Source organism: Podarcis liolepis (assembly GCF_965112155.1).
Source record: "Podarcis liolepis genome assembly, chromosome: 3".
Classification (NCBI taxonomy): domain Eukaryota; kingdom Metazoa; phylum Chordata; class Lepidosauria; order Squamata; family Lacertidae; genus Podarcis; species Podarcis liolepis.
In genome coordinates, this window is record NC_139557.1 from 39,595,852 (window position 1) to 39,616,984 (window position 21,133).

The 21,133-nt window shown below is 43.2% G+C and overlaps 1 protein-coding gene across 50 annotated transcripts in view; it reads left to right on the top strand.

Annotated features, from left to right (window-relative positions):
• RIMS1 (regulating synaptic membrane exocytosis 1) overlaps positions 1 to 21,133 on the top strand; it is a 230,470-nt gene that overhangs the window by 168,712 nt on the left and 40,625 nt on the right. For 38 of the 50 annotated variants that reach the window (XM_083497272.1, XM_083497276.1, XM_083497279.1 and 35 more), the window contains 3 exons: positions 635 to 664; positions 15,531 to 15,643; positions 20,053 to 20,219. The exons of 3 other annotated variants lie outside the window; for them this stretch is intronic. In XM_083497272.1, the coding sequence (XP_083353398.1) occupies positions 635 to 664; positions 15,531 to 15,643; positions 20,053 to 20,219 (310 nt within the window). The remainder of the gene's footprint in view (positions 1 to 634; positions 665 to 15,530; positions 15,644 to 20,052; positions 20,220 to 21,133) is intronic. 9 more of the 50 variants (XM_083497316.1, XM_083497278.1, XM_083497286.1 and 6 more) reach the window with 1 other exon arrangement.

Sequence of the window (21,133 nt, forward strand, 5' to 3'; positions counted from 1 at the left end):
GATCCTGCTCTTCCGTTGTTTGCAATTCAAGCTTTGCTTTAGTTGTTGTTGGACTGAGCTGGAGAGTGCTTTCTGATACAATCGTGTATTTTTTAATACCGGTCAGATTAAGTGCAGTATGTAAGTACTCTAATCGGGAATGGATAAAAAGAAAATACTTGCTCCAATGTACGTTTTAGGCTCCACCCAGCACAATATTTTTTTTTAGTGTGAATCTTTTTAAATGAAAGATGTGAAAAAGTAACAGTTGAAGAGATGTCTCCTCACATGAGTAACCCTTTTCCTACTGCTTGTTTTCTTAAGTGCTCATTGTGTACAACAGAGATGTAGCTTTTAATTTTTTTAATATTAAAGTTTATCTTAAAAAAAGAACAGGCCACAACCCAACATGTTGTTAAGTGGGCTTAAGGCAATTTATTCCAATGGACTTGACCATACTTAGCTCTCTATTGGCCTCAGACTTTATAATTTGTCATGGTCTTGTCATCCAAGTTCCCCACATTAATTTTATGCATGCTGCAACAGAGCCTATAGTGTTTGTCATTCTCATGTATAACACCTTTTTTTGTCTAACTTTAAATTTGCTGATTTCTTTCTTTTGTTCCCATCATTCCGTGCATTTTATTCATTGAAGAACAAGAGAATTATAGCTCATCATCAAAAGGTAAATATTCATGTCAATTTTACTAACACTCGTCATGTTATTTTTACCTTTCTTCTGCACTAATTTCATGTCAATCCATTTTTCGTAGGTTACATTCAGTTAAGAATGTAAATCTGTGGAAAAGGTTACTTCTCAAGTATCTAAACGTCATCCAGTCCATTAGAGTCGTAAAATAGTTTTACTAACCTCAAATCTATTTTAATGAAATATTATCTCAACCTCTGACCAGGTACAAACTTGGTTGTCATCGTCTGGGAATGTTTACTTCTATCTCACAGATAATGAGAATATGCCCAGTTCTGGACCCAGTATAAAGGACTGGAGAATTCACACACAAAAACCCTTACCTTTTGTAGATCTTCTGAAAGCTCTGTTTAATCATGGGGATCAATATGGGCCACTTTAAAAAGACACTTGAGCCTAGTTTTGACAAATGTTCCATGTTTCATATACCATGGCTTTGTAAGCTGGAAATGAACCCTGGATTTTAGCATTCCTTCCCTCATCTCTACTTCAGTGCGATCCTGACTTATTTTCCTAGTCTGAGTTCCCTGGTTTGGACATAATGGGGGGCAAATGAGGTGCCAAAGCAGTAAGAAGTAAAGCCCAAAGGAAGTCTTTGGAAGGGAACATCACAGTAGCAGTCAGGGAGAACCTAACCCATTAGCAAATACTCACCCATCACAAACAGGTAACTGCAAGAATCAGGAAGTGTAACATAAATCCAGCTGGAAGGAGACACTGGGAATATCTACATCTGATGCTGGCCAAGCTGTTTATGAAGTCCAGCAGTGTGAAGAAGGGGGCAGTCTAGGTACCTGGACCTTTATAATGGGCAAAGCATTTCTGCCATTAGTTGATCAACCCACTACACTACTATCTCTTATGCTGACCTACCACTGGAGTGCTTCAGTGGAAGAGAACTGGGGTGCATTCTTAGAAATGCTAGAAAGTGTCCTGGTGCAATTTTGGTCAACAGCTTTATGATACCAGGACTGTCCTAATAATAATAATAATAATAATAATAATAATAATAATAAGTACCCCTCCCATCTGGCTGGGTTTCCCCAGCCACTCTGGGTGGCTTTCAACAAAGATTAAAAATACATTAAAATGTCACACGTTAAAAACTTCCCTAAAGAAGAGAAGCAGGAGCCAACAAGTTTAAAAGGGCAGGTGGGGGGAGGTTACTTGAGCAATAGAGGCACCTTATTTGATCCCTCTAGCAGTAGGCCACGTGGAGTACAGGCAGACAGCAAGTGACCTCAGCAGGGCCCCAATTGTTCTCTCTATCAGGAGCTGGGACCAAACACAATGAGTGCATAAGTAAGCACTGCTGTGCCATTGGTTCCCATGAAGCTGCCTGGAAACTGTGCCTGGAACCTTTTAAAAGTGCTGGAAGTGCCTGCCTGTAAGTTTTCCAAAAGTTATAAATTGTAAGGCTGCAAATGCCTCTCCTTGGTTCAGGCAGTGGTGGTGGGGGGTTGGCCACTGAGATCTAAATGTGTAAAGATAAACGGACAGCAGCTGATCAGCACAACTTTACTTTTGTAAGCAGGGGGCCTGCTCAAGAATGCTCTACACATTTTTGTGGGTTTGATCTTAGTTTTCGCTAATGTATAACCAAAAACTACTTCCATGCAATTGCCCTTGTTCTGTAATTGTCTGTGGCAATTAAGACGTGTTGCTGTCGATCAACACAATCTTAATTACTGTAGAATGAACAGTAACTTGTTCTTTTAATATTTCCTTGTATACTTGATTCTAAATCTTTTCTCAACTTCACTGCTTTTTTTTAAAAAAAGGAAAAAATCTGTCATGATTATCAACATCTGCATCTCCATTTCAAATGCTTCATTGTGTTTTGTCACAATATGGCCTCACCGGCACCTCTGTGCACTAAAACACCAACAACCTGGCATATCTACCATTGAACTTACTTATTGTGTTGAGACAAATCTGTCACCCAAGAAGAATCTTGATAAAGGCCATAAATCGACTGTTTTATCTTGTGTCATGACTCGTTTATGCAGCAAAAACTAAAAATCCCAAACTGAGGGCAAGTTTATGCTGCCGGTGACACATTAACTGCCTTTTTGAATACTTCATTTTGTTTGGGGGGGGGGGGGTCCACCACAGGAAATTAACATTCCAGAAAGAAGTAACGGGTAGAGCAACTTAAAGGAAAGTCTATGGCTGCTGTTCAGAACTTGCCTGGGAGTAATTCCCATTAAACTCAGTTTTGCATGTGCAGAGCGCATGTACACAGACAGAGAGCTGAAGCCTGAAATGGTACTACAACTATGAAAAGTTTTCCCATTTGCTTCAGCAGCCTTAGAAATCCTCAGAAAGAACTCTGAATTTTCCATGTAAATATTTCCTTTTATTGTTTATAATAATAATAATAATAATAATAATAATAATAATAAATTTATTATTTATACCCCGCCCATCTGGCTGGGCTTCCCCAGCCACTCTGGGCTGCTTCCAAAAGAATATTAAAATACTATAATACATCAAACATTAAAAGCTTCCCGAAACAGGGCTGCCTTCAGATGTCTTCTAAAAGCCTGGTAGTTGTTGTTCTCTTTGACATCTGGTGGGAGGGTGTTCCACAGGGAAGGCGCCACTACCGAGAAGGCCCTCTGCCTGGTTCCCTGTAACTTGGCTTCTCGCAGTGAGGGAACCGCCAGAAGGCCCTCGGTGCTGGACCTCAGTGTCCGGGTAGAACGATGGGGGTGGAGACGCTCCTTCAGATATACTGGACCAAGGCCGTTTAGGGCTTTAAAGGTCAACACCAACACTTTGAATTGTGCTCGGAAACGTACTGGGAGCCAATGTAGGTCTTTCAAGACTGGTGTTATGTGGTCTCTGCAGCTGCTCCCAGTCACCAGTCTAGCTGCTGCTTTCTGGATTAGTTGTAGTTTCTGGGTCACCTTCAAAGGTAGCCCCACGTAGAGCGCATTGCAGTAATCCAAGTGGGAGATAACCAGAGCATGCACCACTCTGGCGAGGCAGTCCGCAGGCAGACAACAACTAAGCCCGCTTCCTCGGTAATGACATGGTCTGGTCTTAGCGTAACTCCTCCTCCTACCCATGATCACTGAGATTTGACCTGTGCCTCCATGGACAGCTGTGAGTCCAAAATGACTCCCAGGCTGCACACCTGCTCCTTCAGGGGCAGAGTTACCCCATTCAGGACCAGGGAATCCTCCACACCTGCCTGCCTCCTGTCCCCCAAAAACAGTACTTCTGTCTTGTCAGGATTCAACCTCAATCTGTTAGCCGCCATCCAACCTCCAACCGCCTCCAGGCACTCACACAGGACCTTCACTGCCTTCACTGGTTCTGATTTGAAAGAGAGGTAGAGCTGGGCATCATCCGCATACTGATGAACACCCAGCCCAAATCCCCTGATGATCTCTCCCAGCGGCTTCATGTAGATGTTGAAAAGCATGGGGGAGAGGACAGAACCCTGAGGCACCCCACAAGTGAGGGCCCAGAGGTCTGAACACTCATCCCCCCCCCCCCATTTTCTGAACATGGCCCAGGAGGAAGGAGCGGAACCACTGTATAACAGTGCCCCCAGCTCCCAGCCCCTCAAGATGGTCCAGAAGGATGTTATGATCGATGGTATCAAACGCCGCTGAGAGATCCAGCAGAACTAGGAAACAGCTCTCACCTTTGTCCCTAGCCCGCCAGAGATCATCAACCAGTGCGACCAAGGCAGTTTCCGTCCCATGATGAGGCCTGAATCCCGACTGGAAGGGATCCAAATGGTCCGCTTCTTCCAGGCGTGCCTGGAGTTGTTCAGCAACCACTCGCTCAATCACCTTGCCCAAGAATGGAAGATTTGAGACTGGGCAATAGTTGGCTATCGTGGCCACATCTAAAGATGGTTTTTAAAGAAGTGGTTTAATAACCGCCTCTTTCAGCGGGTCTGGGAAGGCTCCCTCACGGAGGGAAGCATTCACCACCCTACGAAGCCCATCGCCCAGTCCTTCCCGGCTAGCTTTTATAAGCCAGGATGGGCAAGGATCAAGGAGATAAGTGGTTGGTTTCACTTGTCCAAGCAGCCTGTCCACATCCTCGGGGGTAACAGATTGGAATTGATCCCACACAACTTGACTAGACAGGACTCTAGCACTCTCCCGCCCCAGCCCTGCTCCCACGGTGGAGTCTACCTCTTCTCGAATCTGAGCGACTTTATCTGCAAAAAACTTTACAAAGTCATTGCAAGAGATCATGTGGCCCCTCTGGGCCCTGATGGAGCAGGTGGTTCCGCTAAATTGCGAACCACCTGAAAGAGTCTCCTGCTGCTGTTTTCCGCAGATGCAATAGAGGCGGTGAAGAAAGTCTTCTTCGCCGTTGCTATCGCCACTTGGTAGGCTCGACATTGAGCTCTAACCCGTGTCCGGTCAGATTCAGAATGAGTTATCCGCCACCGGCGCTCTAGCCGTCTCAACGATTGTTTCATTGCCCTCAGATTCGTGGAAAACCACAGGGCTGTCCGGACTCCATGCAATCGGAGAGGGCGCTTTGGAGCCAAACAGTCAATAGCCCTGGTTAACTCCACATTCCAGCGGGCCACCAGGGAATCAGCTGAAAGGCCATCAACATGGGATAAAACATCCCCTACCACTCTCTGGAAACCATTTGGATCCATTAAGTGGTGGGGGCGGACCATCTGAATCAGTCCCGCCTCCCTGCAGAGGGGAAGGGTCACGGAGAAGTCCAGTTGCACCAGGAAGTGATCTGACCATGGCACTTCTTTGGTTTCGCTTTTACTTAGTGTCAGATCACCAACATCCATAGAGGTGAACACCAGGTCTAAGGCATGCCCGTGGCTATGAGTTGGGCCAGACTTATTCAGGGACAGCCCCATGGAGGCCATGCTTTCCACGAAGTCCCGAGCGGCCCCTTGTAAGGTCGTGTCAGCATGGATGTTAAAATCCCCTAGGACAACCAAACTAGGTGTCTCCAGGAGGACATCCGCCACGACCTGAAGCAGCTCGGGCAGGGAATCCTTGGTGCAGCGGGGAGGTTGGTACACCAATAGGAATCCTGTACTGCCCCTATTGCCCAACTTCCAGAACATGCACTCAGAGAACTGGGTCTTTCCAATAGGACGCCTGGTGCAAACTAATGATTTCCTAAAAATCACTGCAACCCCACCACCCGCCCACAAGGCCTGGGTTGCTGTGCGTAAGAGAAACCTGGTGGACAAGCAGCAGCAAGGACGGGCCCATCTGCTTCATCCAACCAGGTCTCTGTCACACATGCCAGGTCAAATCCTCCATCCACAATCAGGTCGTGGATGGCAGTGGTTTTATTCATCATTGACCTGGCATTGCACAGCAACACTTTCAGGTCATGTGGGTTTCCCTTGTTGATTCCAGTATCCTTCCGGTCAGGACCAGACCTGGAGGCAGGGATAGTCCTCAGACAACGACTAAACCTGCTTCCTCGGTAATGACATGATCTGGCCTTAGCGTAACTCCTCCTCCTACCCATGATCACTGAGATCGGTGGAACCTGCCCCAGCCATTTTGTTTGCTGGGACCCTTGCTGAGCCCTTGTCATGTGTGCCCCATGTGTACAATAATGTATAGGATGGGACCAGGCCCCACTGGGCCCCACCCTGACATTATCACTCCACCTCACCCTAATGTCCATGCAGACATGTTAGACATGTGAAAGGGAGTTGTAGAGACCTACAACTGTATCAGCATAGGTGTTTCCTATCCCCATCCCCAAAGGCTATCAGAACATTGGGAATGGACGGCATGAGTACATTGACACTGGAAGGCCTGTCTCCTCAACACATTTATTGTAAATTTTGCACATGAGTGAAGAGAGCTATAGTTAGCAGATAAGGAGTATAACTATCTCTGTCTCCAAATGCATCATAGTTACCTCTGGTATTGTTTTGAATGAAATCTGTTATAACCATGCATATGCCAATGTTTTATTTCCTCTTCTCACTGAGGATGGTGTACAAATTCTTGCTACTGAGAACCCCTCAATCTCACCCTGTGGAGCTGGAGATGGCTCTCATGCTGTTTTCTGCTACAGGACTAGATTTTAAAAAGCTGAGAGATGTGTGGTGATTGTGCCATGATTTATAAATGGCTCTGTAGCAGGACTCCATGTTATATCTACATCAAATTAAGTCACCCTTAAAAGTGATAGTGGCTGAAGTGCTATCCTTACCTGGGAGTAAATCCTATTAAACCCAGTGGGGCTTTTTTCTAGGGTAGTATACAAGAGACAAGTATTACTCAAAATATAAATACAATGAAAAGTACAAATACAAGATATAAATAATTAGAAATGCATACATATGTCTCTGGATGCTTTTTAAGAAGTTTACTGTTAAGACAGGAAACCTAATGACTGCTGATGCTTACTGTAAAAAATAAGTGTGGCATTGGCTTAGGTTTATCTCTACCTTTGAATGTTCTTCTGGGGGTTTGGATAAGGTGATGGGTTTTGATATACTGGAGTCCTCCAGAACCAGCTCACAATAATTTTAAGAGTGCACAACTTGTGTCCCCACAAATAACTCACTGACTGAGATTGAGCTGCCTGCCTGAGACTGAAAAAACAGGGGGGGGTGTTTCTAAATACCTGGAAGACAATAAAACATGGCTGTTCGGCTGGGTCAAGTTGTTCAGTCTGCTTGTCAGTCTGGAATGAGTACTATTTTTCTTCCATTGGTAAACAAGAACACTATGTGTACCACCATAACATGCTGAATGGGAAGGACTAGCGTGTGGATCCAAAATAAAGGATTTGGTCTTCTATAGGGAAACCTTGAGAGAAACAAACAGAAAAACAAATGTCTGCTCTTCCCCTCAGGTAATTTCTAGAATACATAAGAGGCTCAGAGGAGAAATGCTGAAAAAACATCAAAATTGTGTGCATCCCAAACCAATGACCAATGGGGTTATAGAAGATAATGTAAAAGTGCTATAGCTTCCTTTGAGCCTTAGCTGCACCTTGAATTTAGTGTTGGGTAGTGGGAATTGATGAATACACTTGGAGACAGATAAGGAGGACTCTGATGAGCCAATGAGGAAGTATTCATGGGACATTGGAAGGTGTGCTTGTGGTTCCTCCATGTAGACGAACACAAGAGTTTGCAAATGGAGAGTGCATCCATGGACTAGAGAAGTGACTGGAGCATGGAATGTGAGACTATGTACCCCTCCCCAAGATTCAGGAATAATAAGCTAGAAATGAACTAATGTTTGCGATTATTTCTGAATATTTATTAGAAATCCATTCAAGTTTTGCAACAAAGACGTTTTGGAGATTCCAGGAAATTTTCTAACATTTTGGGAACGTTCCATACTCGTTACAAATTTCAAGAGTCAAGAGGATCATGAATTTACAATTTATCATTGCATCAAATCTATAGAGGGTTTTTGCAACATGTATACAGGTAACTCGCATCTTATGCAAGGGTTCAGTTCCGGGAATCCACATGTAAACACAAACATGTGTAGATCCAGAAACCCACAGAACCGCTGCCCCCTGCAAGGTATAGGGCTGTTTACCTGGCGTTGAGAAGGTGGTTGGAGGGCCTTTGAGCCTTCTTCTCAAAACCTGGCGCCTCACCCAGCTTTGTGAAGGCTGTGCAAGGGCTCTGGGATACTGCCAGAGCCCCCATGCCACTTTCCCAAAGCCAGGTAAGCCTGGACTGTGGGTAGGAGTGGGTAAATAAATAGAGAGTGGGTTTCACAATTCTCCATTTATTTATTGATTTTCCCCACACACCTACACAAAGCTATAATTGTGTAAGTAAAATAAGCATAAGATACTTGTTACCTGTACTAGAAATGGTTTGTATACAGGGAACTTGAAACCTGAACTGCCCTGGCTTAATAAGCCAAGCTGCTGAGGCAGAAGGCAACTGTTTCTGTCATAGGTGCCTCTTCCTGGAGACTTGTCAGGGATGTTGTTTGGGCTAGTAGAGCACAGTTACCAAGGAAAACCATCAGGTAAGCAGCTCCTCCTCCAGGTCAGCCTTAGCCCCTAGAAATGCTAGACTGAGATGGTCTGCATAGTCTCACAACCACCATTTTGATCTAATGGAGAGGTGCGTTCTTGTCGGCTTGCCTGACATCATACCATAAGCCAAAGTGGCAGGAGGAAAAAAGGTAGTCAGGAAGGCCTCTGCCTTTCATCTGCTGTCTGCTGCCTTTGCACCATGGACCCAAGAAGGGAAGAAAAGAGAAGAAAATTCTATAGCACAACCAACTGTCTACTTGTAAGTGTACCCAAGCACCAGCTCATCGGTTTTTCCAGTCCCTTTTTTTAAGGATGACTGAGCAGAAAAGCTAATTGCCACAGCAGCCTCCCAGCTTCCCACCTAAAGTGGCTAGAAACAAAGTTTGTAATTTCTTTTTAGTCACCTGGAGTGGACTTGTGACTCTTCTCTCAGGCACCACAAGCATTTCCTTTGTCCTTCTAACAAACCTTAAAGCCCACAATGCATTTTGCCAGTCTAGCTACTAAAGCAATGACCAATTGAATTGGTGCATAGCAAACCCACACATACATCTCTGCAAGAAATATGGCTGATACATGTGTGCCCAAGGGCCAGTATGTGGCTAACCAAGTTTGCCTTGGAATGGATACAGCCCTTCAGAAACAGCTGCAACCCCAGCACTGAAACAAAGGTGGTACTCAAGGGGCTGGTTTGTAGTTTGCCCCATTCCAGGAAATCTGACAAAGTAAAGGCTGGTAAAAGGGATAATTCAACAGTTGCTGCACACACAGTTGTGGAACAGAGGTAAAACATTCAGCATGGCACTCACACCTATTCAATAGATGGGAGAGCAAGACACATTGTAAGCAAAAACTGCCTAAACAAATTCATCAGACCCTGATACATTGAGATGGAGAACCTTTGGCAGGTGGCTCCCAGTATTCTATGAGTTAGTTTGACAGCACCTGTAGATCCTAAAAATGTGTGTGTTCTCATTCCAATAAGAACCGATGACTGGAAATTTTATCACTTCTGCTTCATCATCCATTAATATCAGTATGATGCCTTGCCCTTTGATAACTCTCCCTCACCCATAATATTGACTAAGATGCTGGTTTGGGTTGTGGTTTGAGACAACGGAGTTTTCATGTATACCCTTATCAAGATAACAAGAGCACGCTGTCTGTAAAAGGATCAAACCAATGTGACTATGACAGTGAATCTCCTCATACAAGTCAACTGGACCTAGAAGTCATCCAAGACACTGGCTGTTCTGCAGGCAGCTGTAGTTCAACAACATCTGGAAAGCTACAGGTTCCAGACAAACCTGTGCTACGAAAGCAAGCAAGGAAGAAATGTGCATCGTAGACTCCAGAAAGAAGGAAGCCTGCTCTTTTCTGCAGTATTTGTCCATCTAACTTTGACCATAAGCAATCATATCCTCACTTGTGTTCAACTGGAGGAGGGATTAAGCACTGAAATTTGTACTATGATCCAATTTAGCTCTATTAAGTCGTTCAGATTTTTCCAACTGTTTATGTTAATCCTATTGAGCGTGCGCGCACACCCATTCATATCTTCACAACAGAGAACTATTTTCAGCTTCGTTACACACACGCTTTGAATATGCCTGCCTGTTTTACAGCAGAAGACATATTTTCAGAGTTGCTTTCTTTCCTTTTCGGCTGTGGTATACCTAAAAAAAAGTTAGTTTCGTCTACATGGTGGGGCAGCGGAGGACTAGATGCCCCTCTCATCCACCAAGCACCTGCTATATTATGTGAAGCTATGTGGAAATTTGTACATGCAAACATGATTTGTATGATCTTCACCTCTTTTGTATCATCATCAACCTTTTATTCGACCGTCAGTCAGAAAAAAGTACATTTGTCAATACACAGTTAAAACAACACCTCTTTTGTAAAAACAGCATGCAAATCGGAGCATCAACCTCATTTGTGGAGGGCATGGCTATTTCTCTAATGCATGAAGAGTATTGCAAGCCTGCTAAGTGTAGGAACTGGGCTGTAGATTTCTGATAAATTCCTGCTACTACATCTAATTCTACCACCCACAGTCTGTTAATAGGCAAGGGTAGTAAAGTGTTTCTCACAATATGGCTGCCATGCTTGAAACTTCCTTCTCATGGCAGCTGATCTACAGGGCCAGCAGTTTCATGCACTTCATGTCATCCTATGGACTGGTCCCCACAGTGCGATTTCTATCTGTGCTTCAGCTTCATTTTTTTCATCACAATTCATGTCATTCTTATTGCTAATAATCATCATCATAATTTTAGTTGCTAATACCATGCCTATTCATCATCAATTTCATTTTGATTACTCATACCACACCCATCACTGTGCTAGGCACCATGCATAAATTACTGTTTCTAATTATAGCTTGCTGGAGTGTGGAAAGAAGCCATGTGGCAGGGCCAGATCTGGGAAGTGTGAGCTGGTGAACATGAAATTGCTTGCAGTGTACACGAAAGACCACACAGAAGCGATTTCAGGTGGCTTCCCCCATGGCAGCCAGATCATGTGAGGTGGTCCTCTAGAGTCAATGTTTCAGTTTCATTAGCCAAAAATAGGCATAGAGATTTCTCCAAGAGAGTTGTGGGCTCAACACCAATGAGCTTCAGTCAACTTGAATAATGTTTTGTTTATTTAAAGGTATATAACCCACCATGCCAAGGGCTCAAGGCAGAAAGCAACAGTTTTCAAATTATTAATAAAGTATATAGTTGCAGAATGCAAAAGTGTTATTTGAATGTCAAGTCTTTTATTCTGGGACAGGATAGTAACTAAACTCTTGAAAGCCAGGTAATATGTTTCTCTCCTCATTTTTCATAGTTTCCCCCACATATTCATCAGGCCTTGGCTGTCTTCTAGCTGTGTCCTGACTGTATTTCTTTAAAGTTAGATATTTATAATTCAAGACCTGCAGTTTGACAAGCAATGTGACTTCTTTCTTCTCCTTGTTGCTGTTGACTCTATTTTTCTTGCACTCCCACGGTCCCAAACCAGTGGTGGGCAGCATGGCAGGGTGGCAGTGCTCACCTGACTTCCAGTCAATTGTGTCACTCCTGCTTACTAGGAGCTAGAGGGAAGGAACAAGGTGGCAGTGAGATTAGTGTGGTGCAAACACACCAGCAGGAGCACTGGTTTGGCTTCGTCAGTTCATTAGCACCGTGCTGACCTTACTCCTCTACATCCTGGTCAGCAACAGTAATGCAGCTGAGCACTGCTGTCCCACCACATCTGATACTCCTCCTTTGCCACTTCACCTGTCTACAGCTAGTTTGGTTTTGTGCTTGCTATGGCATGCCTGCAATGATTCCCACATGAATCATCTAACAGGCACTGGTGGAGGGACAGGAGGGGGTTCTTAAATGTAATACCACCTCTTCCAAATTTTCTGCAGTTGTGCAGAAAGAGGAAAGCACTTCTTAAAACCAGGAACATTAAGGAGGATGTGAACAGTTAGAAAGGGGCTCCATTCCTCTGGGATAGAAGAGTAGAGCAACTCCAGAAAGTTCTGGGGGGGCATATAAAATGAGGTTGGGGACTGCACCATTGGCTGCAGGTTGTTCACCTTTGCTCTCTATAGAAAATATACCTTGTTGATCAGGCTTCCTGAAAGGGAATTTTAAAGACAGAGTTTCTAATACACAAATCTACAATTCAGTTAATAAACTCACATTATTTTCATATAAATGCATTAATATTGGAACCTGCTGTCTGCAGTCTGAGGATCATTGCATTTGTACAATTCTTTAATTTATTTCAATCGCATGCTGTTTTTCCAACGTGATTGAACAGTGCAGTGTGCAGAAAAGTAATATTAGCAGCTCAACATAACAATAACAGAGACAGAAAAGGTTTTTTTAAAAAACAACAACAACTGTAACATGCTGCACATGTAATAAACACTTCGGTGTTTTAGATCTGGTACATATGGCACCATGTAGTTTCATTGAGACTTCAGCACAAGTAACTATATAGTAAACAATCTAAATATGTTTCTTGGGGCATTTTCCAGATAAAGTTGGGTTTGTATGAGAGGGGGGACATGAATCTGAAAAAGTAGATTAATATTTTGAGGCACTGTTTTGTTTTGTTCTGTTTACTAAATGGAGTTTTACAACTAAAAACATGGTTTTGTGACTAAAAATGTGGAAAATTAGGCAGTATTACCGTATTTTTCGCCCCATAAGACGCACTTTTTCCCCTCCAAATATGAAGGGGAAATCGGGGTGCGTCTTATGGGGCGAATGCCTGCAAGCCTCGTGCGCCCGGCAGGAGGTCCCACCGGGTGCGCGAGGCTTGGGGCGGCAGCCTGTCGCCCGAAGCACGGGGAGCCCTCTGGAGGGCTCCCCCTGCTTCGGGCGAGTGTCTGCAAGCCTCGCGCACCCGGCAGGAGGTCCCGCCGGGTGCGCGAGGCTTGGGGCGGCAGCGGACTGCTTGCGCGCACCTAGAAGCTTGGGGCGTGCTGAGGTCAGCGTGCCCCAAGCTTCTGCATGCCGGCAAGCAGTCCGCTGCCGCCCCAAGCCTCCCACACCCGGCAGGAGGTCCCGCCGGGTGCGCAAGGCTTGGGGCGGCAGCGGACTGCTTGCGCGCACCTAGAAGCTTGGGGCGTGCTGAGCTCAGCGCGCCCCAAGCTTCTGCATGCCGGCAAGCAGTCCGCTGCCACCCCAAGCCTCCCACACCCGGCAGGAGGTCCCGCCGGGTGCGCAAGGCTTGGGGCGGCAGCGGACTGCTTGCCGGCATGCAGAAGCTTGGGGCGCGCTGAGCTCAGCACGCCCCAAGCTCCTGGTGTAGCGCAGCGCACCTGGGGGGGAAATAAAATTTTTTCCCTTTATTTCCCCCCCTAAAATCTAGGTGCGTCTTATGGGCCGGTGCGTCTTATGGGGCGAAAAATACGGTAAATTTAAAGCTAAATATGTGCTGTTCTTTAATATTGCTCATTGATTTATTGTTGCATGCTGTAGTTTAAATAACTTTATATACTATACCAAATTAAAACATTATTGAAGAGAGAAAGAGAAATCTAACTACTAAGGTTAGATTTTGCCACATTTGCATTGTGTATCTCCTTAATAAAACATCTTTTTGTATATCATTGTAACAGAAAATAATGTGATTTACTCAGTGTTTTGATAATACTCTTGTTGTGTAAAATCAATTATCACAAATTGGGTGAATCTGTAACCTCTGAAATCAAAATACACAATTGTAGGCAACCTTTATGAGAAAAAAAATCCAGACAGACACTATGAAAATTGGACCTCGTTTATTTTTACATGTCTGCTTCCTGAATCACCTGGAAACACCTTGACCATTTGAGGGATATACTTTGAGCCTCCTATTTTCTGAGAGTGATACGCTAACGTCCACCTCAGACTCTTTGAGTAATCAGAGTACCTTGCCTGTATATGGTACATGAGTGGTTTGAACAGTTTGGGGTATACATTGAGTCACCAGTTTTGTGAGGAGATGTACATTGCATCAGGCTGCGTGTACACCTGATTTCAAGAGTGTAGCTGTTTGAGAAGTAACCTATCAATTTTGATAGCCTTGTGAGTGAGAGAGTCTGTCACTCAGGCCCAATTAGTGAGTGATATAATGTGATATAATAACTGTAAATCAAATACTCAAATCAAAGTCTGAAGAGGCTATGTACAGGATGGTATTCAACTGTTATTCAGAGGTGACACTTAAATTAATTAAACATACCTAAGTTAGATCCATTAATTTCAACGTAGCTGAATACAAGCCACAGCTTGGCTTTCTTTCTGGAATGCCAGCTTCTCTTAAAGGTAAAGGGACCCCTGACCATTAGGCCCAATCGTGACCGACTCTTGGGTTGCGGCGCTCATCTCGCTTTATTGGCCGAGCATGACTAAGCCGCTTCTGGCGAACCAGAGCAGCGCACGGAAACACCGTTTACCTTCCCGCCGGAGCGGTACCTATTTATCTACTTGCACTTTGACGTGCTTTCAAACTGCTAGGTTGGCAGGAGCAGGGACTAAGCAACGGGAGCTCACCCCGTCATGGAGATTCGAACCACCGACCTTCTGATCGGCAAGTCCTAGGCTCTGTGGTTTAACCCACAGCGCCACCCGCATCCCTTCTCAGCTTCTCTTACAAAGGGTTTAAGTGTGAGGTGTAAAAATGCTCCTTTTTCAGACTTTAGCATAGACTAAGACTGGGGCCTTAGTCAGTTAGTTGTATAGAAGCCAGTGCAATGATTGGCTGAACTCATATCTATCACACTTGCAAGCATTGCATAGTGTTATTGTGAATAGGATAACGAAGTATAGTTATATTTATGTTAAGATGATTGAATGCTACAGTTCTACAGATACAGTAGACTCGCAACCTACACACATTTAACTTGTGCACATTCAGCTTTACAAGCTTGGCAAATAAATAAATTGAAAGCGGGTGGGCATCTGGGGGGAAAACTTTGGCAATCCCACCCGCCATTGCACCCAATGTGATTTGATTATACACGATTTTGGCTTTATGCTCTGTCCCCATAATGTATCCCCTGCATAATTTGTGGGTCTACTATACTGCCAAGATTTATCAGCTTTAAACAAGCAAATGTTCTTTTCTTGGTTTAGAATCTATTGTACCACCTATAATTATGTAGCAAATTTGGAATTGTATCATACAAATATTTGCAAGCAAATCATTATATTAATATTAGCATGCCTATGTCTTGTGTACACACAGTGCTTCTTTTTGTTGTTTGAATACTTCTTGTTCAAGTTGAAATAAGGTCTAAGTTGCATGTAAACCATTTGTTTCTTTAAAAGTTTTTCGTCTCTTTTTAATAGGCTTCCATTATGTGTTTTTACAGCAAATTTAGTAGTGGAGGAACGAACAAGACAGATGAAAATGAAAATGCACCGTTATAACCAGACAACAGAGTCTGGTTCTAGTCAAGAACTTGAACGTGAGCAATATACTAAGGTAAAGTTAGTGTTAAAATATAATACTTTATTTGGAAAGGGGAAGGAGAAACCTTGATTTAAAATATGATCTGATACAAAAGTTTCTAGGAAGTCACTATAAATACTAACTTTATTTGGGGGGCATAACTTCATCCATTCAGTTTTTACAGCGCATCAGAAGCTCCTGAAACAGTTGTCTTGCTACAGTTGTCTTTCTTCCTATGTAATGGGAGCTGTAGAATCAACCCAGAGGGCCTTTCTGACTTCACAAGAAAGTGGCAAGAGTTATTTGCATATTTGTGTGTGATGTTTTTCTCTTAGGTAGATATTTTGTTATAATTGGAATAACTGGAATAAGTGCCTCGCTTCTTGAAGACACAGAGCAAGGCTTGGAATGGTTGATCTGATTTATAAGTGTTTACTAGATTATTAAATTTAAGATCTCATTATTCATGGGGTTTTTTGTTTCATTTTTTTTAAAGAAAAGCAAGCCTACCAATGAAATTCTTTAATCAGAACAGTGGAGATGAGCAAGATGAGAGGGTGGAATCTTTGAGAGACATTGCCCCAGTATGGTTACTACCGTTTCTGCAGCTGCTCCCTGTACTAGATTAGGTTGTATGCAAAACTACATCTAACATGGACTGTAGTTTGCCTGGATGCTGGGCTTGCATTTCAGGCAGGAAGCTTCAGTCCTTCTTCTGTAGAATAGAAATCCCCAACAATAACAGACTTCTCAGGATGATTCCAGGTTCTTTATCAGTCATGTTTGAGTTGCTACACCAGTTTCTGACTGCACCAGACTTGGCCATTTCCATGTATGGCCCAATTAAAGCTGCCAAACTGCAAACTTGATTTTTAGATAAAGTATAAAGAACCTAAGGCAAATAGAATAGCTTGAAGGATCTGAAGGTGTTTGGAACACACTGAACCTGGTACGTTCCAGGTGTTTTGGATTAGCCCATTAGCCAGGTTGGCTGGGGCTGATGGGAGCTGGAGTACAAAACATCTGAGGAGACCATGTTTGCTACTCTGAACCAATGAGAGGGCTTGTTGAAAGTTGGATATTTTTGTTTGGAAATAATGAAACTGCATGCACAGTAATGGTATGCATCTCCAGCTTGCAGCTAGTGCAAAAGTTAAGTTGTGCTACCTAGCAGGGCTGCACCAGATTTTCAACCCTGAAAAAATCTGAGCTGAAAAGTTTGAGAGGGGTTGTAAAGGCCCTCCCGAGAAAGACAGACTTACCTTTTCCTTGGTTTTTCATTCACTTCATTATTCCTGTTGTTACTTCTCTAGAGTCATTCCCCCCCCCCAACTAGCCAACCAGGGATCATGGAGTGTGGAAGATAACATCAAGACACTACATAGCCAATCAAATTTTGCTTGCAATATCATTACTGAGGGCAAGCAAAACAACAGTTACGTTACTGGGAGGAATTCAGTATATCCCTGCATTGCCAAAGCAAATGTTTCCTGTTCTCCTGCACTCTGAGGTTACTTTAATTGTCTCTCACAGTATAATGTCATAGAATGGAGCAACATCTAGTTGCCTTGATAATGCCTTTCCACTTGCTCCTGTATAATGGATAAAGTTTTCCCTGTGTGCATATTTACTCCAAAAAGATTGCCAAAAGAGAGTCCGTTTTCACAGGGGCTTGGATACTTTATGAAAAGGTGTTCCCCATTTTAGTTTAGGCTTAGATTGGAGACTTTAAACAGTGGAACCCTGGGTTCAATCTGAAATCTGTCGGGCACATAGTGAAGCTGATCTAATTATGTTTGCACAATGGTTCTTGCACTCCATTATAAGATGGAGATTTTGGGGGAAGCAACATTTTTAAATATACGCCAGGGTGGATAACTTTTTGTACTATGCTTTCTCACTGCTCCGATATATCTGTATTTAGTGGGCTGGGTATTATTTATGTTATTACCTCTGTATTTAATATTTGTGATGCTTTCTATGCACATATGTACATCGTCCCGGAATCTCTTGGCTACAGCGGCTGGGCTAGTGAGGAGAGAGGTCAACCATGAGCCCAGGCTTGGATGTTATGCTAAGCCAAACCTTGATTTAGCTCAGCACAGTACAGGGGTTTATAAAGACCAAGAAGGAACAATGTGCGAGCTTGGCTTTGGGAGCCCACACCTTTGTTTAACTTACCACAGCCATTGTTAAGATTTTTGTTGCATAGCTTATGAGATAAGTTCAACAGAAGGGCGGGGGGACCTGATATACAAAAGCAAAAGACATCTATGAGCATATGAAAGCTTATTCCATCTCAATATTTCCAGTACCTTTCAACTCAATAGAATACTCTTTGAACAGGTTGCATCAGTTTTCAAATGTGGCTGGCTATTATAATTTTAGGACTAAAATCCCTATGATGTGCAATAGATGCTATCAGCTTTACTTCACACCTTAACATTATACTTAAAAATCTGTGCCTCTTTCCCAAGGTACCAAGTATTACCTGTAGTCTATTTTGTAGGTATGTGTGTTCATGTCTTACTGAAATCCATGCAGTTCCCACTGGTTTCAGTACATGAATGTGCACAGCTAGGTGTTAATAGCCGCCATTGTTAACAATGCTGACACTGCCATTATGCTTATTTATTTAATTAGGTTATTTACCTAATTAAATAACTTTACGTTACCGTAAAGTTCCGGGGTGGGTTACAACAATAAAATATACAATTATAAAATAAAGCAAAAGCAACCATAAAGCAAGAAAAGCATGAAAACAGTTAAGAACAGTTCCACCTATAAATCATTTTAAAATAATTCCATATATAAAAACAATAGAAACATTTTTTTAAAAAACAATTAGAATAAAAAACACCCAGTAAGTTAAAAATACTTCCAATACAGATGTGGACTGGGATAAAGATATCTGCTTAAAAGTTTTGTTGAAAGAGGATGATCTTTCAGGAACAGTGAAAGGACAGTAGAGATGGCACCTCTCTAATATGTAGCAGGAGGGAATTCATAGAATGAATCATAGAATTATAGAGCTGGAAGGGACCCTGAGAATCATCTAGGCCAACCCCTTGCCATGCACGAATATGCAGCTGTCCCATATGGGATTGAACCTGTAACCTTGGTGTTATCCTCACCACACTCTAACCAACTGAGAATTCCAATGGGTAGGTGCTACTGCGCTAAAGGCCTGATTCCGACATGATATGGAATGAACCTCCTGATAAGATGGCATCTGCATGAGACCCTCTCCTGCCAAGTGCAGGGATCAATTGGATATTTAAGGGCTGAAATGCTCTTTCAGCTGAATTGGACTTTGTATACATTCTGAACATTTGTGCTAGTAAGTAGTAACTGCCAGTACTGGTGTAGTACACTGTTTTATGACAGTATAGGCAGGAATAGCCATTTGTATTCCCCATAGCGAGCTATTATGTATGGGCTCATCAAATGTTAGGAACAGCACAGGGACCAGCAAAGCTCTCCCAGGGTTGTGGGTATCCAGGCATGCTAAATGTCTGCCTAGAAGCTTCTTTATGGGGTGTAAACATAAAGCAGATGTCATCATCACTTATCAACCTCTCAGTTTTATATCTTCAATTAATATATCCTTTGAAATTGTCAACATGCTAAAATGCTACTGTTGTCAACAGATTATTTAAAAAATAATAATAATGCCACCAGGCCAATGCTGAAAATGAGAATGGTAATATCATTTTATGAGACTCCTTGGCACAATGCTACCCAGTAGTTGGTTTCTTGTTTATTCATAGCAACTTTAGAGAGCCTTCAGTAAGCTGGGGCCCTCGATGATTTGGACTACAACTCAGCTAGCATAGCCATGATGGGGTTGATGGGAATTGTAATCCAAAGAAGCTGGAGCACATCAGGTTTGGGAAGGCTCGTATAGAACTACTTAGAACTGAAATCATTTATAAACGAGGCCATTTATTATTATTATTTTTGAGGAAAACTGGCCCCTGAGCCATTTGTTATATTCTGAGAACTATTCCCTGTCAGTGGTGGAGCTTCATAATCTGGCACGGGGGGGGGTGGAGAGCAGGTGGGGGTGGGGCTGACGTGCTTCTTGGGGGTGTGGTGTGTATCCTGGGGGCGTGGCATGCTGCCCACAGGGGCGTGGCACCCAGCGCAGGCGGTGGAGCAGCTGCAATGACACCCCACTGGGATCGTGCTGCTGGGGGCGGTACGCTCCCCCCGCACTCCTCTTCCTCTGCCAGTGTTCCCTGTACTGGTCTGGCAAATAAAACGTTGTTCTTTTGGGGGTTTCTTTCAATAATAATAATAATAATAATAATAATAATAATAATAGAAATTTTCTGGAGTTTACCAGTGTCGCAACGATATAATGATTTGTAACACCATGAAGCTTTTCCCTCCCTCACACTGTGTCAAGAGAACTCACACTTTCTCTTTTAACTCTTTAGTATAACATACAAGCAGATCAGTACAGAAGTTGTGATAACGTCTCTGCCAAATCATCAGATAGTGATGTCAGTGATGTGTCAGCCATTTCCCGTGCCAGCAGTGCCTCACGTCTCAGCAGCACAAGCTTTATGTCAGAGCAATCAGAGCGCCCAAGGGGCAGATTCAGGTGAGTTTGCAATGTAGACATATATAGATATTTCAAATAGTCGATTCTTTACACACATATACAAACAGCAATTGCTAGTTGCAAGGGGAGGGGGAGGAAACTCAAACTTTGGATTATGACTGCTGAAGCAGCAAAACAATCTGAGCAGCAATCAATGGTGGGTCAGCTTGAAACCCAGAACTTTAACAGAATCATTTATTGCAAAGCCCTAGTCATACAATCATTTATTATGAAGAGGAAATTAAATACTGTTGGGTACAGGAGCTTGCAGTCTCAAAGGCTTTATGAAACCAAGGCTGCAAGTCAAAACCACACTTTACTGGGGAGGAAGCCCCATTGAATTCAATGGACTTCACCTCTGAACTGATATGGAAATCAAAGTTTCAGGAATGCTTTTGAAATATCAACATTTTCTTTGAAAGGCATCCCATATATTTCATTAAAATTTCAAGCCTTTCCTCATAACATAATCAATGGGGCCCTATAGTCCCACAAGGCAAGATTTTTGTTTGTTTGTTTTTTGTATTGCAGCCAGTTAACCCTATGGAAAGTTTGTGCACATGCAGTACAAACTTCTTAGATAGTGCCCTTTTCTTGATTTGTCTTTGTAGACCTTTAAATCTATCCATGGTTGCATGGGACCCACTTTCCTGTGAGTGGCTGCCATGTGGTTGAAGTAGTGCTTAAATGATCCAACTACACTAGCAGAGAGTCGGTGGGTGAGTCTTCTCCTCACCTCCTCCCAGCAGGGAACTGCACACTTGAGTTCTCTATGTGAGGCTGGTTCTTTCAAACGTTATCCCATCTGCACAGGAGCCAGGCATGGAAAAAAGAATGTCCTACGTGACCAGGGTAACATTTAAAGGTGTCCTAAGCTGTCTTCCTTTTTGTTCTCCCATAGTAGTGATTGAAAA